The sequence below is a fragment of the Prionailurus viverrinus genome, chromosome B4 (assembly GCF_022837055.1).
Source record: "Prionailurus viverrinus isolate Anna chromosome B4, UM_Priviv_1.0, whole genome shotgun sequence".
Classification (NCBI taxonomy): domain Eukaryota; kingdom Metazoa; phylum Chordata; class Mammalia; order Carnivora; family Felidae; genus Prionailurus; species Prionailurus viverrinus.
The window spans coordinates 104922576-104938015 of NC_062567.1; the positions used below are offsets into that span (position 1 = coordinate 104922576).

Sequence of the window (15440 nt, forward strand, 5' to 3'; positions counted from 1 at the left end):
TATGTGACACTTTAGGTTGAGATTAAAGTTGTTATACTACTACTAATAACAGAGAATCATTGGGTGAGTTTTTATCTTTAACTATTATTTACAAATACAGGTTTGAGAACCAATTATAATAAGTATATATATATTTTTTGATATTTGAATATAATATCAATATTACCGTATGTTCAGCAAGAACAGGACAAGATGAATGATGAACTCCATAAAGAAGAGAAAATATGGAAAGAGAAATTTAAACAGCATGAGGTATCTATTTCTTCTTTTTAAACATCATGATAATTATTCTTCATTTGGAATATTTATTATACTTGAAATGGACATTTAAAAGTAGTATTGCCTAGCTGGTATAGGATTTAATTTACTAAGACTTTAAAAAATTCATTAATCACCAGAAATTCTCCTTGAAATATAATGCCCTAAAAATTAAAATAAACTGGGTCAGTGAGTGAACATGTCTATATAAAATTATAATTCTATAATTTTTTAAGATTTGAGGAAACATGCTATTATGAATATTTCATTATGATTGAAGATGGTTATGAAAGTTACCTCATTTCTTGAACACAATTGAATGTTAAATAATTCTTGTGAATTCAAGATCATTCTAATGATATTTATTAAGTTTAAATTTACTTAACTCATTTTTATATAATATTTATTTATGTATTTATATATAATATAAATATAATATATAATATAAATATAACATATGTTATATAATATAAATGTAATATATGTTACATATAATATAAATATAAAATAAATTTATATGCAATATAAATATAAAATAAATTTTATATAAAATTATGTTTTATATAAAACAAAATTTTTAATAGAAATTTTTATATAAAATTATTTTAATTATAAACATGAAGTAGATAAAACTTCTTATAATCCTGATATCTAGCTAAACATTCTACCTTTCTTTATCTTTCAAGTATTTTCTTTATATAAACATACTCCTGAAAAAGTAGGTTTCTACTATCCATTTAAACAAATATATGTATATTTGACATTTAACATTGCATAAGATTGAAGGGTACAGTGTATTGATTTGATGTTATATATTATATGATTTTCTCTATGGTGCATATTTAAATAAAAAAGTTGGTTAGTCATGTGAACAGACAGTACATATGAATGACAAGGGAACAAAAAGACAATAGTAATTTACCTATAGGTAACCCAAATGTTGGAGTAGGAGAGCCATTAAGATACCTATAACTATCATGCCATAGCAACATGTTAAACAGATAGATGCTAAGAAAAGAGAACTAGAATCTATAATGAAATATCAAGCATACATTACAGAGTTGAAAAGTTCAGTATGTAAATTTAAAAATTCAGGGCATAAGTTTGACAGTTTGACTCAGCAAATGAGAGCATTAGTGAAACTGAAGCAAGGTCAGCAGAAAATATCCAAATTAAAGCACAGAGAGGACAAAAAAAAATGGGAGGACAGAAGAGAGTACAACAAATATATGATGTATAGTGAAAAGATAAAACATGTGTATACTAGTAGCCTTTGAAGGATAGGAGAAAGAGAATGGAGCAGAAACAGTGGGTGAAGAGATAATAGTTGAAATAGTTTAAAAGAAAATCGATCTGAACATTCAAAGTTGATTAATGATCTGTATACAGAATCAATACAGAGAAAACCACACCTGGGAATTTAGTAGTGTAATGATTGAAATTCAAGACAAGGGGGGAAAGTTGTAAAAGCTGCCAGAGAAAAAGGCACATTACCTAAAAGGAGCTACAGTGAACTTAACAGCTGACTTCTTAAGTGAGATAGTAGAAGAAAGTAGAAGATAGTGCTAAGTGTTAATGGTTTCTTTGATCATTAGTGTTCTTTGAATCCTGAGTTTCCCCTGATTTCTGGACTCAGTTTTCATTTTCTGGAATGTATGCCTAAATACCTGTCAAAAAGATTTTTGGATGGCAAATTTTCTTTATTTTGCACACTTGAGAATAATGCCATTTTGCTTTTACAATCAAATGATTTGTTTCATGGGATATAGAATCCAGACTTATTACCATTTGGTTTTAACAATTTAAAGATCTAACTCATGTGCGTATTTAGATATTTTTGCCTGTGTTATCGTTGTAGATTTGACACTCCTTCCTTTCATTCTTTTGAAGTTTTAGGATTTTTCACTTTTTGCATTTATTCACACAAATTTACTGATTTCTTACTGCATGCCGAGCACTTCTGAGTGTTCAGGGTGCAGCGGTGGATAAAACAGAAATAACTTCTGCCTTCATGGAACTTAACGTTCCTTAGGGTTCTGAAATATTGCTGCATCTATATGAGTGTATCAGAGCATGTGTGTCTATGTGTATGTGTGAAAAGTTAACTCCACTCTTTATCTTATCTTATGGCCTTTTTTGGTTTAGAAAACATTTTTGTATTATTTTTTTCCCTTTAATCCTTCTCAGGTCTTTAGCTGTAACTCCTACTAGTGGTGTTGGAGTTTCTGTGTTGATCCTCCGCTTGAAAGTCTCTGTCATATATTTTATGTCTTTGTTGTTTTGCAGGTTGTTTTGGAAAAACACCTAACTTGGAAGTTTTTCTTTAGCCAACACCTATTTAAAGTCATTCTACTGTGATTTTTTGTATGAATGAGTCATATTTTTTTATTTCAATATTTTCATTTCATTTTTATATAAAATTGTTCTTATTTAAACATATTTTTCCTAAAAAATGTTTAAATTTTTATTTAGTACCTACCTTTTCTCAGAAACTAGTTCTTCCTTCTGCTTGTTCAAGTATTTTCATTGCCTCACATCCTTTGTGTTAGCTTTTCTCCAATAGTTGCTGAATTTTGTTGACCTGTTTACTTTTGTTTTAGGACTCTAGTGACAATGACATTTTCTCACCTAACCCAATGATCTCATTTAATGTAGTATGTGCTTATCAGCTCTCGTAATAGTTGAGAAAGGATAAAATGTGTGACTAGGCTGGTTCTTCATATTGCATATATGTATGCTCTACCTTGCCTTCCTGGTATCATCATCTCACCAAATAATTCCCTGTGTCTGCAGTCCCTGTGCTAGCTCTGGGAAAGTTTAAAGTCCTTTTCCCCTACACAAATTTTGGCTTGTGGTTTTTCTCGCTTTTTCTCTGTACTATTCTAATTTCATATGCTTTCTATCTTCAAGGAATTCCCCAATTTATATCTGAGTGGCTTAGTATAGTCATAATATTAGAATGTCAACTTACTAACTTGATCAAATCTCTCAAATATTTTAAAATATTATATCCTTTAAAATAAATGGCTTTTGTTCTTCTAAGTGAATTTTATAGTAACTTCATTATGACTTCAATTTAACTATTTGTTTTCAGCCTATATTTAATATGATATTTTAATAATATTGTTCACTTATACTGGTATTTATCTTACTTTACTTTAGGAGTTTATTAAAAAGTTGCATCTACAAATAGAAGAAGAAAGAACAAGATTTAAAGATCTGCAAGAAAAAGAAAAAATGCGTTTGTTAAAACTGCATCATAATGCAGCTGTAAAAATTCAAGCTAAATATAAAGCATTTGTGGTCTACCAAAAATATGGTCCAATCATAAAAGAACAAATAGAAAGTAAGAAAAGGAAAGCACAAGAGTGGAAAGAAAAAGAAGCAAAAATACGACAGATGGAAGAAGAAAAACGAAAGAGATTGGAGGAAGAACAAAAGATTGAAGAAGAGATAAAAAAGCAGAAGCAAGAGGAAAGGGAGAGGAGAGAAATAGAATATGAAGAAAAAAAGAACATCGTGAGAAGAGAAAAAGAGCAACTATTAAACAAAGAAAAATTAAGGTTAAGAGGAGATGCAAGCAGACAGCTAATAATAAATAGAGCGTTAAAGAAAGGTGAATATAATGCAAAACATTTAACTGTTGAAGATACATCAAAGAATAAGGATGATATAGCCAAAAAGGTAGGGGAGGAAAAGTCAAAGGAGTGGGAAGATGTTCCCCTCTGGCTAGTTGAACAATCAACTAAGAGAAAAAATGTAGGTAGACAGCTTGTATTAAAAGAGCCAATACAAGTGCAATTGAAAGATTCTATACCAAACCAGGTGATTTTGGCAGAAATTGAAATGGAAGTAAAAAATGAAAACCTAGCAAAACAACAACATTCCACAAAAATCGTCAAGCAAGAAAGAAAATGTGAAGATGTAGACAAAAAAACCGAATTGGAATACCCAGGTCTGAAAGAAAACGTGAATGAACAGTTTCATCTGCAAGAATTAAAGTCTCAAATGCAAAAAGGGGAACATGTGAAACCTGCCATAAATGAGAATGTGAGACAAGACACCCAAACAATAATATTAGGACATAGTCAAGGAATTAACAAGGTGAAAAACAATGAAGCACCGAAAATAATCAAAGATAATCAACAGAATAAGGTACAAAAAGTAGAAAAAGAAGAGATATCAGAACAGAATGGACCACTATATGAAGAGAATAATATTTTAGTAATTTCAGTGAAGCAACAACCACTAAAATTAGAAAATCCTAAAGATATAGGGGAAAATGTAATACAACAAGAACAAGAAGTTGATTTCATTTCCAAAGAAACTGAGGAGAACCGAGAAGGCAATACTCTGAATAGTGATGTGATTTTTAACAGCATTGATTCCATGATAAATATAGAAAACAAAATAAATGAGCAAGATTATACTTTAGGAAGAAATGCTCTTTGTGAAGATTTGGGAAGTTTTGATGCAAAAAATTTCTTAGTTTCTAAAGAAGTAAACTCTCTTAAGTCTCAAATTAAAGAAACCGCAGAAGAATGTCATAATAATAGAGCTGAATGTGAAAATATTGTGACCTGTACTTTACCAAAGTCAACACTTCTATCTTTTATTGAAGAAAAGAGGCTAGCTTGGATAAAATCATTTAAACCTTGGTTTGAAATTTTCAAGCAAAATCAACAAAAGGAAATTGTTAGGACAAAGAGACCTGTAAAATGCCCAGCCAACACGATGCCTCCTTTGAATACACTAGAAATTCTTCAGTGTGGCCCTTGGAATACTTTACAGCAGGTATTTTATAACTTTATAATACTTTTTCATATTTAATTACAATTAGTTCTCTAAAATGTAACTTTAAAAATATCAGTAGAAGGCATATTTTGTATCCAAGAATTTTACCTCTTTTTAAAAAAAAAATAATATTTATTTATTTTTGAGAGAAAGACAGAGAGAGCACAAGTGGGGAAGGGCAGAGAGAGAGAGAGAAGGAGCCGCAGAATCCAAAGCAGGTTCCAGGCTCTGAGCTGTCTGCACAGAGCCCGATGCGAGGCTCTAACTCAGGCACCATGAGATCATGACCTGAGCTGATGTCGGACCCTCAACTGACTGAGTCACCCAGGCGTCCCAAGAATTTTGTCTCTTAATCGGTGATATTGCTAATGAGATATTGCCCCCATTTGAGAGGGGATGTATTTAAAAGATCTCAGTTAAAATTATTCAAGGCATCTTCTTTCTCAGTGAAGCACTATAAAAAGTTTTGGTTTATATCTTGAAGCCATGTTCAGGGTTCCTGTAGCCATTATTAAGCTTCTAAGAATGGAGGCAGCTGGGAATTTAGTGTTGAATTAGAATAGGAAATTCCAAAATTGACACTCAGTTACTTTGCTATAGTTTTGGGCACAATACCACCTACTGGTTTGTTTTGGAATGAAGTGGATTTCTCTGTACTTGACAAGGGCTGTGAAAGAAGGGCTTACAATAGAAGACTCTAGAATTTAGTCATGTGCTGTATAAACACGGTACATATATACTGACATTTAAAATAATTGTCATCAACTGCTACTAATTTCTATGTTTATAAAGACCATATTTCAACCAAAATTAATACAGAAACTAACAGATATGTAGAAAAACAGTAAAAAAATATTTCAAGTGGTATAATACTAGAAAGGACTTCATGATTAAAATGCATATATTTGTCTAGGGCCGGAAACTGAAATGTATTCACTAAAATTTATTTAGTTTTTTGATATAGACAGATGCCTATGAAAAGAAATATTCATGTTAATATATATGAATTTTTTAAATTCATTCACTCAACTAATATTTATCTGTCCAATATGATAGATTAATATGTATTGTTGAAGGGACAGAAAGAAACCTATCTTTGACCTTATGGAGCTAACTTTGGTACACAAAAAGGCTTTAAACAAATAAACACACTGTTAAATACATTACTACAGATCTGGATAATTGCTATAAATAAGATTTCAGAGATTCTGTGATAGGGTAATTAGATAGTTGGCTTTAAAGAGATCTCTGGAATGTGAAAAAGCAGTATAAAGAACAAGAATTACTTTAAAGTTCCTCTACTTCCTAGGCAATGTATTTTTCGTTTCCATCAGATCTGTAGGGCTACCTATAGAATCACTCATTAACTCTTCTATTAATTTTTTTCTTTAGCTATGTTATCTCTGGAATCATTCTTTTTCTACTTTCCCTAAGATGTTAGTGCAGGCATTCTTTTTCTTTTTCTTTAAAAAATTTTTTTAAGTTTTTGATAGAGACAGAGTGCAAGTTGGCGGGTGGGGTGGGGGGGGGGATGGACAGAGGGAGAGAGGGAGACACAGAATCCAAAGCAGGCTCCAGGCTCTGAGCTGTCAGCACAGAGCCTGACGTGGGGCTTGAACTCATGAACTGTGAGATAATAATCTGAGCTGAAGTCTGACGCTTAGCCAACTGAGTCACCCAAGTGCCCCTAGTGTAAGCTTTCTGAATTTATAACATTAGCTACTAATTTTTACTTTGGGTAATTTTCTTTGTGTATATGTTTGAGCTAGGCCTGAGTGACAGTTTCATGCTCACTGTGTACTTGTTTCTAATGTAAACTGAAGTTAGAAAAACAATGGTGCTCTTTTCTTTCATTCTGGGTCTTTGCTCTGTTCAACAAGAAGAGCACTGAGGAGGTTAAGATGTGTGAACCTGTCTGCTTGGTGTTTCTTCTCCTATCCACCCTGTTTCTTTTGTGAAACTCTTGTCAATGTGCGTAAAGTGAGGATTAACCCTCTTATTTCTTAGAGCAAATCCTTGCAAACTGTACTGTGTATACAGATCACCTGGAAATTTTAAAATGCTGATTCTGATTCGTTGGGTCTAGTGGCTAGTCTCAATGCTCTGCATTTTTTTCAGTGCCCTTGGATGATGCTGTTGGTGCTGGTCCATGGATTAATTTGAGTAGAAATGTTGTAAAGGACACTGTAATCCTCTAACCACTACTCACGCAACTATTTCACACATTTAATTTTTCTTTGAAGCATCAAGTATGCAGTATAAAGTTGAAAGATATTTATGAATGTGTCTACAAATGCAGCAGTGTTATAAACTACCATCTTGTAATGACTCTGGTAGATGGTTTATCTTGGTGTCATTATTCACTACTACTACTGACCCATGACTCCCTTACTTTGATTTTCTAATCTCTTAGCTCCACATCTTTGTCCTTATCTTGATCAGTTGCTGCCATCTTTGGAAGGCCCTTCTGGAGGAGACCTTTAGAAGAGAAAATTTTACTCTTCTAGAATTTCACCCAATGATGAATTCATTTTGCTTACATTAATCTCTCACTTTCAGCCTTTGGCTCATGAAATCGGGTCTGCCTCTTGTCTATACTGCTTTACATATGGCCAGGCAAATAGTGGTTTTCATTACTCGACTGTTGGATGGATGAGTGGGAGGAGGGATAAGTGGATGAATAAATAATTCCAACTGAATGTTGACCTTATTTTCCATATAACTAATAGCTTCACAACTTAGATAGAGGTATTAATGAAAAAAGAAATTAATAGAAAATTTAAGTAAAATTTAATAAAGTACTAACAAGCCCTATATCAAGTAAGATCAGGGTCCTAATTTTATATCTGCCATTTACTGGCTCTGTCACCTTGGGCAAGGTGCTTGATTTTTCTGAGCCTCATTTTTATCTTCTATAAACTGGGAAGAGCAATATCTATTGGATAGGATTGTTGAGTTTTGAAATAATATATATGAAGATTATAGCCTAGGACTCCTAGTATATATAATAGTTATTGTCAAACTTGGATCTCAAGCAAAGATTATTGATAACTAATATATATTTTTTCTAGTTAATTCATTTTTATTTTATTTTTGGTATTTTGTTACTAATGATAACTTGCTTCAAATAACCGTAAAAAAGGTACTAAACTTAAGGCTTTTCTTATATGTCTTTATAACATGGCATGAAGGATCGCATCTCAGCTGTTGATTAACTTCTAGATCAGAATCTTTCACATCCTTATACAAGGCAAATTGTAATAAACTGGTGTTGTAATGGTACATGCACTACTAAAAGTTAGATTCTGATTCATTTAAGCCGGTAATTACTCAGATTCAGTCTCTTTGCAGCTGATTTTTCAAATGATATTATTTAAAGAGATTTAAAATTGTGTCACTGAACAGATGTTCTGCCAAAAGCAAAACCAAGAGTCATGACTTTCATTATTTTTGTAATTACAGTTTACATAGATGACTGACACTCCTTATGTTGAACTCGAGAATAATTGAGAGTGAAATCTCTAAAATTATACAGCTATTTTAGGTCATTTTATGTACCATGATCTGTCAAGGATTTAGGGACCTATAGATGATTATTAAGTAGAAAACTGATTTGTTATCTTGTATTAAAATATAATGAATGAGTCAAAGGTTCTATAGGTAGAACAGTTTTTTCAAGTTATAAGAGTTTGAAAATATTAGTATCTAAAATATCTTCATATTACTCACTATTAAGGAAAGAAACTGTGAATGCTATTAGTACATTTTAGTTTTGCTGCAGGGCAATTTATTCCTTCATTTATTTCAGAAACATTTAGTGAACATCCACTATGCTTCAGTTGCTCTTTTTCAGGCTGACCATGAAGTAGTGAATGCCTAGGAGTATTAATTTTATATTGACCTTAATATTTGGGGCATAAAGCAGTTTTATTTGATTATTGCCATGCATAGATCAATACATGATTAATATAAAAATTTATTTTGATCTCATGTTTGGCAAAACCTAGGGTAGAATAGATAATAAATTGCTACATCATAAGGAAATTTTAAAATCTTCAATAAAAGGGAGGAGGAAATATTATTGAAATGCCTCATATTCAAAAGTGGATACCATTAACAAGGACACTGGAGCAGTTGTCACTTCTTTGCTGTAATTAAATTAAACTAGAGAAATGACCACATCATAAAAACTAGAACCTTATTGTTTACCTAGGTGATTGTAAGCAGTGTATTATGAAGTCAAGCAAGGTAATATACATTAGAAGGTAGAGAAGCATTTGTTACTATAAATCTGCAGTTGTGGAGTTTTCAGGGTTTTTTTTTTTTTTTTAATATTTATTATTGACAGAGATAGAGCGTGAGCGGGGGAGGGGCAGAGAGAGAGGGAGACACAGAATCTGAAGCAGGCTCCAGGCTCTGAGCTGTCAGCACAGAGCCTTATGAGGGACTTGAACCTACAAACTGCGAGATCATGCCCTAAGCCAAAGTCAGACACTTAACTGACTGAGCCACCCAGGTGCCCCAGGAGTTTTCAGTTTTTAAGTGCTTAGTTCTGAATAGTATTTTCACTTTTTAGTATAGAGCTAGCTTCCCAATTACAGAATTTATAGGTTCTCTTGTGGACAAATTAAATGGGTAATATACTGTGGCTTTCTTGACACAAATGGATGAATATTTTTCTTTCTGAGATACCATAAAATAGAAATTTGTTTCAAAAGTTATTTTAGATTATAATAACTGAAAAATTCCTGAAATAATTATACTAAAAACTTATTTCACCTGAAATTTAAAAAATATTATTACTTTTGCTATTTAAAGTAAGGAGTGGGCTTCATTCCTTCCTTATACCTCCAGGACCATATGGTCTTCCATTCACTTATATAAACATGTAAATTTAAAACTTTCAGTTTAATTTAATTCATAGGAAATATCCCATATGAAGAGGAGTTACTGTACTTAAGAGTTTTGTACTTTTTCTAGCTTTTTTCTGAAGCAATAGTGCTTTGAATTTCAACAGAACATTTTTTGAATCTCTGTTTTCAGTATGATATATACTAGACTCTTCTTATGAAGCTAATAATATTAAAATTTCTTTTCAGTACATGGGAAACCTGGCCTCAGGTAGGATTTTTGATATGAAATGTGTGAAAGTATTCTTACTATACAATGATTTAGCATATATAGTTATTTCAGTGCATGGACTCAATTATACTGAAGAACCAATATATTATATTTATTTTTCTGCCATTTTACTTATGTGAGAGTTCTTGAGTTTAATAAGTAGAGTGCTTTTCAGCAATCCAAAAATATTCCTGTTATCTGACATATTCTTGTGGAACTTTAAGTGTAGTCCTTAATATACATACCACAAAGTTGAGCACATTCTTTGATATTGAATTTTCTTCAGTTAAAAAGACTAAAACAAAAAAAAAGATAGAAAAGTTGTTTAAGAAAAAAAGCTTTGTGAAGTATTGAGTTCACAGTAATATCTCAGTAATAAGAAATTTCATAAATGTATGGTCTCCAAAGTATTTGGAAATACAGGAAAAAATATACCATTCATGATTTGTTGTATCACAGATTCTATATGCTTTGAGTATATTAGTAAGGAATGATTCATACCATTATAATTCAGAGGACTTGTAAAATGAAATTATTTTTATTACATGGTTTACTTATTATTCCATGGTTCTATTTTATGAAAGTTTTTTTTTTAATTTTTTTAACGTTTATTTATTTTTGAGACAGAGAGAGACAGAGCATGAACAGGCGAGGGGCAGAGAGAGAGGGAGAAACAGAATCTGAAACAGACTCCAGGCTCTGACGGTCAGCACAGAGCCTGACACTGGGCTCGAACTCACGGACCGTGAGATCATGACCTGAGCCGAAGTCGGACGCTTAATAACCAACCGAGCCACCCAGGTGCCCCTGCATGGTTCTATTTATTTCAGGTTCTATAATTTCTCAAATTTCCTTTGTTTTTGGAAGATAACTGAGCTATTCTAGTTGAAGCATGGAGGGTTGGGTACAAAATCTATCCCCTGACATTTTGTGGCTCCTATTACTATCCAGGTATCCCTAGGATACAGATCTTAAACATTTATGTAGTATAGTCCTCAAAATAGTGCCAAAATAATTCACACAGAAAGTGAATTTGATGAAAAATCAGGGAGTGAGCTAATAAACGATTATATTATTGCTTCTGTGCATGTTGCTTTTTTTTGTATTTGAATTGGTCATGGATGATGCATTATTTGTCCTTTCTATGTGAGGAAAAAAAAAGAGGCCAGATAATTTAGTTGAAATTGAGTTGTTAGTAAGTCAATTTTCAATATATAGCCTTAGTGTTTTAGATGAATTATTTTAATTTTTTTATTAAAAAATTTTTTAACGTTTATTTATTGTTGAGAGACAGAGTGCAAGCGGGGGAGATGTAGAGAGAGGGACACAGAATCTAAAGCAGGATTCTATCAATTCTGACTGTCAGCAAAGAGCTCTATGCGGGGCTCGAACGCATGAACCATGAGATCATGACTGGGGCCAACGTTGGATGCTTAACTGACTGAGCCACCCAGGCGCCTCTTAGATGAATTTTTAAAACAATTTTGCAAGGCTAATATAGTTTATATTCATTATTTTTAGATAATATTACGCACTCCAATTTTCTTGCATTCTCTAGGTTACAACAGTTACATTTCAAGATTTGCCAGGTTGTAGCCTTTCCACACTGGCAGAGTGTCCAAATCTTCAATTTCTGTCTCTTCGACGCTGTGGATTAACTTCTTTGCACAGCCTGAGTAACTGCAAAAAGCTGAAGCACATTGATGCACAGGTATGTCCTCCATTCTCCTCATTATTTATCCTATAATAAAATATAAAATGGACTTATGCTTACATGTTAGAAATGATAATTTTAAATAAATGTTTTCTATAATAACCTATAACTCAGGGTCTAAGGAGATCGAGGACCAAAATTTGTGAGAACCATTGAGGAAAGATGATTAGGAAGTATGACCTGGAATCACTTATCTCTATTTGCAGATGTTTTTGTTACTTTTTGCTGCATAACAAATGACATTACTTAGTAAATTAAAACAACAACCATTTTATTTGCTCTTGGTTCTGTGGGTTGTGAATTGAGGCCTGGGTTTTCTGGGCATTTCTTCTGCTTCATGTTTTGTTGACTGAGTCTCTTATGTAATTTGAAGCTGGGGCTGGAATGTCCAAAAGGCCTTTTCTTATATATCTGATGCCTTGGGAGGTTGGAATTTCAATCTTTCTTTCTCTCCTCTCTCTCTCTCTCCCTCCCTCTCACTCTGTGTGTGTGTGTGTGTGTGTGTGTGTGTGTGTGTGTGTGTGTATGTGTCTGTCTGTCTCTTCCATTTAGAGCTTCTTTACAGAATCGCCGAGTGCCACCAGAAAGACAAATCTCCAATATTCAAATGCTTATCAAGCATCTGCTGTCATCCTGCTCACCAAGTCTGAATTTGTGTGAGAGGGGACTGGGTCGATGTGTCAATACTGGGTTGGTGAAATTTATTGGGGCCGACCAAAGTTACCCAGTGGCTCCTAAAGAGTCACATCCTTCCCACATGCAAAATACACTCAGGTGCCAGAAACCCCCAAATCTCATCACCTTGTGGCATCAGACTTACACTTGAAGCACAGAATTTTCTCATCTAAATCAGACCCAAGTGGAGATAACATGCTCTGATAGAGTTCTTTCAAGTCCGAGATCTGTGAGATAAAATGAGAAGTTATCTTCTCTCACTGTTCCCTCCCCCTTAACACCCTCACAGACAGTGGTGAGATAGGGCTTGATTAGTTACAATAGTCATTCCCATTCAAAATGAAAGAAAACTAGAAGCCCATAGCAGTGCCTGTTCCATAGCTGAACACATATCATTTCCTTAATGAGGACTCAGTTCTCCATAAAAATAGTTTTCTATGACTCTGGGTTCTGCCCACTGGAGCAGACTGAAGTATATTATTCAGAATTCTGAAGAAGACTTGAGAAGTATTCTCAAGGCATACTTCTTTTTCCAGAAGGAGTGCTGTTTGCAACTGAGAGTTTTTCTCAGCCTGTTTTTTTCCCAAAGAGGATGGGGGCAGGTGTTGTTGCTTGAGGCTTCTTTTCATTTGACTTATTCTTTTCAGTTCACACAGGCAGTGTTTCCACCAATCTGATTTTCTTTTAAAACTTTCTGGATTTCTTATGCTTCTTATTAAGTTCACTCCATTAGACAAAGGCTTTATGCTCATAAATATTTTTGAGGGGGGATGCTAGGAGACTACTCCCTTAAGATTCTTAAAAGCCCATTTATCCTTCTGTGGTCTTAAAAAATAGAATTGCTGGGGCACCTGGGTGGCTCAGTGGTTAAGCGTCTGACTTCGGCTCAGGTCATGATCTCACAGTTTGTGAGTTCGAGCCCCACATCAGGCTTATTACTGTCAGCATGGAGCCCGCTTTGGATCCTCTGTTATCCTCTCTCTCTCTCTGTCCCTCCTCTTCTCCCTCTTGTGCTCTCTCTTGCAAAAAAAAAAAAAAAAAAAAAAGAATTGCTGTTACATCCTAGACATGTGATCTTGACACTGAACCAGTATTATGTATTGCAGAGATATGTGTGTGTAGTAAAAATATAAACGTACACATGAGATAACATACCTAACTCACAATATTGCTGTTCTTTGGAGAGGAAGGGAGCAAAAGGGACTGAGGAAGGGGAGTGGGGAGATTTCAACTTGTTTCAGTCTTTAAAATGATAGTTTTAAAGGAACTATGACCAAGTGTTCACTTTTGTTCATTTAGATTGCTTGAAATATTTTGTTACATGATCGTCTGTATTCTGTATTTTGAAAGATTATTAAGTACAAAATTAGTTAATAATTTATTAGATTACTTACTATTTTCATCTAGATACCATAACATTCTACATATTTGTCTTAAAGTCAGAGATTTGGATGTATGCTTGGAGATCACATCTCACTCTTCCTCTTTTTGTAAGCCTTAAATGTTTCATTAGTAAGCCATTGAAATAAAACTAATTACATTTGTTCTTTGTTTTAGGAAAACCATATTGAGTCTATCAATTGTGAAAATTTGGAAAATCTCTGTGTTGTTCTTCTTAATAAAAATCAACTGACTTCTTTTCATGGTTTGGATGGCTGCACTAATATCCAAAATCTTGAACTTTCACATAATAAAATCACTCGAATTGGTAAGAGCAAGGGAATTTGAATATATTGGCATTTATTTCTCATTATTACGTTTTGTTTCATTTATTCCTTTTCAAGAACAGGCCGCCATCACTAATTTGCTTATTTTATTTGTGCCGTACTTATCTAATCTTTTATCCAGGTGCATGAAGGAAGTAAAATTATTTTTAAAATATACAAAGGGAATATGCTCCCACCACTGGTAAATGGCTAGTTATTAGTAGCTCCTTAAATTACTATATTCACTGACCTGTTCCTGTTTTTATAGCCAGTAGTGATCTGAGCTATACTACAGAATCTAATACCCTGGCTTGGTTCCATCATATGTTTATGGATCCTATGCTTTCTACACTTGGCAACTGTCATAACTGTTCCCTAAAAATCCCTGTCATCACTCCTTTCCTTGCCTACATACCCTGCTTGTACTAACCTTTCCTTTTTTAGATAAGGCTATCACCACATGAAAGAAAGAATTCATCAGTTTGCATCACCCTAATCTTTTCCATCCTTCCATCTGTATATCTGTATCCCTTTTTATCTGTGTCTGTTTCTACCCTCATACTTTATAATCCATATAATTCAGCAATGAAAATGTCTTTTCTTGTTTAAGGCCAGTCCTTCTATTTTCTAAGACTGTCAGTTTCCTTTGATACTTTATTCTATCATTTATCACCTGTCTTATGTCAAACACTTCCTTTTGCCATTCACTTCTACCGTTGCCTCATTGCTCTTACCCTTGACTGTCAAGTTTTGTGAAAGTGTTCTGTTTGTGCTTTCACTTTTTACTATCCAACTTCCCTCCTCTTCCTACTGAAATTCAACTTCAGCTTACTTCTAGACTGTTAACAGTGGGATCACTCTAAAATAAAAATCTCATTATACTTCTTAGTGCCTGGCTTAAAATTCTCTGTTCGTTTTTCACTTAACTTGTGAAATTCTCAAGGGCCTTGATAGGGACTTAAATAATGGTTAATGTATAATCAAGATTGCCAAAAAGTCAGGAACTTGATAAAAATTTTACTCTGGGGCACCTGGATGGCTCAGTTGGTTAAGCATCCCAATCGTGGCTTCAGCACAGGTCATGATTTCCTGGTTTGTGAGTTTGAGCCCCACGTCGAGCTCTGCGCTGTCAGTGTAGAGCCTGCTTGGGATTCTCTCTCTTTCCCTCTTTC

General features: G+C 33.6%; 1 protein-coding gene across 10 annotated transcripts in view; it reads left to right on the forward strand.

The window, feature by feature from the left end:
* LRRIQ1 (leucine rich repeats and IQ motif containing 1) overlaps positions 1-15440 on the forward strand; it is a 232535-nt gene that overhangs the window by 17728 nt on the left and 199367 nt on the right. For all 10 annotated transcript variants that reach the window (XR_007154269.1, XR_007154268.1, XR_007154271.1 and 7 more), the window contains exons 7-10: positions 178-252; positions 3421-5052; positions 11732-11884; positions 14120-14270. Coding sequence is in view for 7 of the 10 variants with exons in the window: in XM_047868661.1 (XP_047724617.1) it covers positions 178-252; positions 3421-5052; positions 11732-11884; positions 14120-14270 (2011 nt within the window). In the remaining 3 variants the exon portion in view is untranslated. The remainder of the gene's footprint in view (positions 1-177; positions 253-3420; positions 5053-11731; positions 11885-14119; positions 14271-15440) is intronic.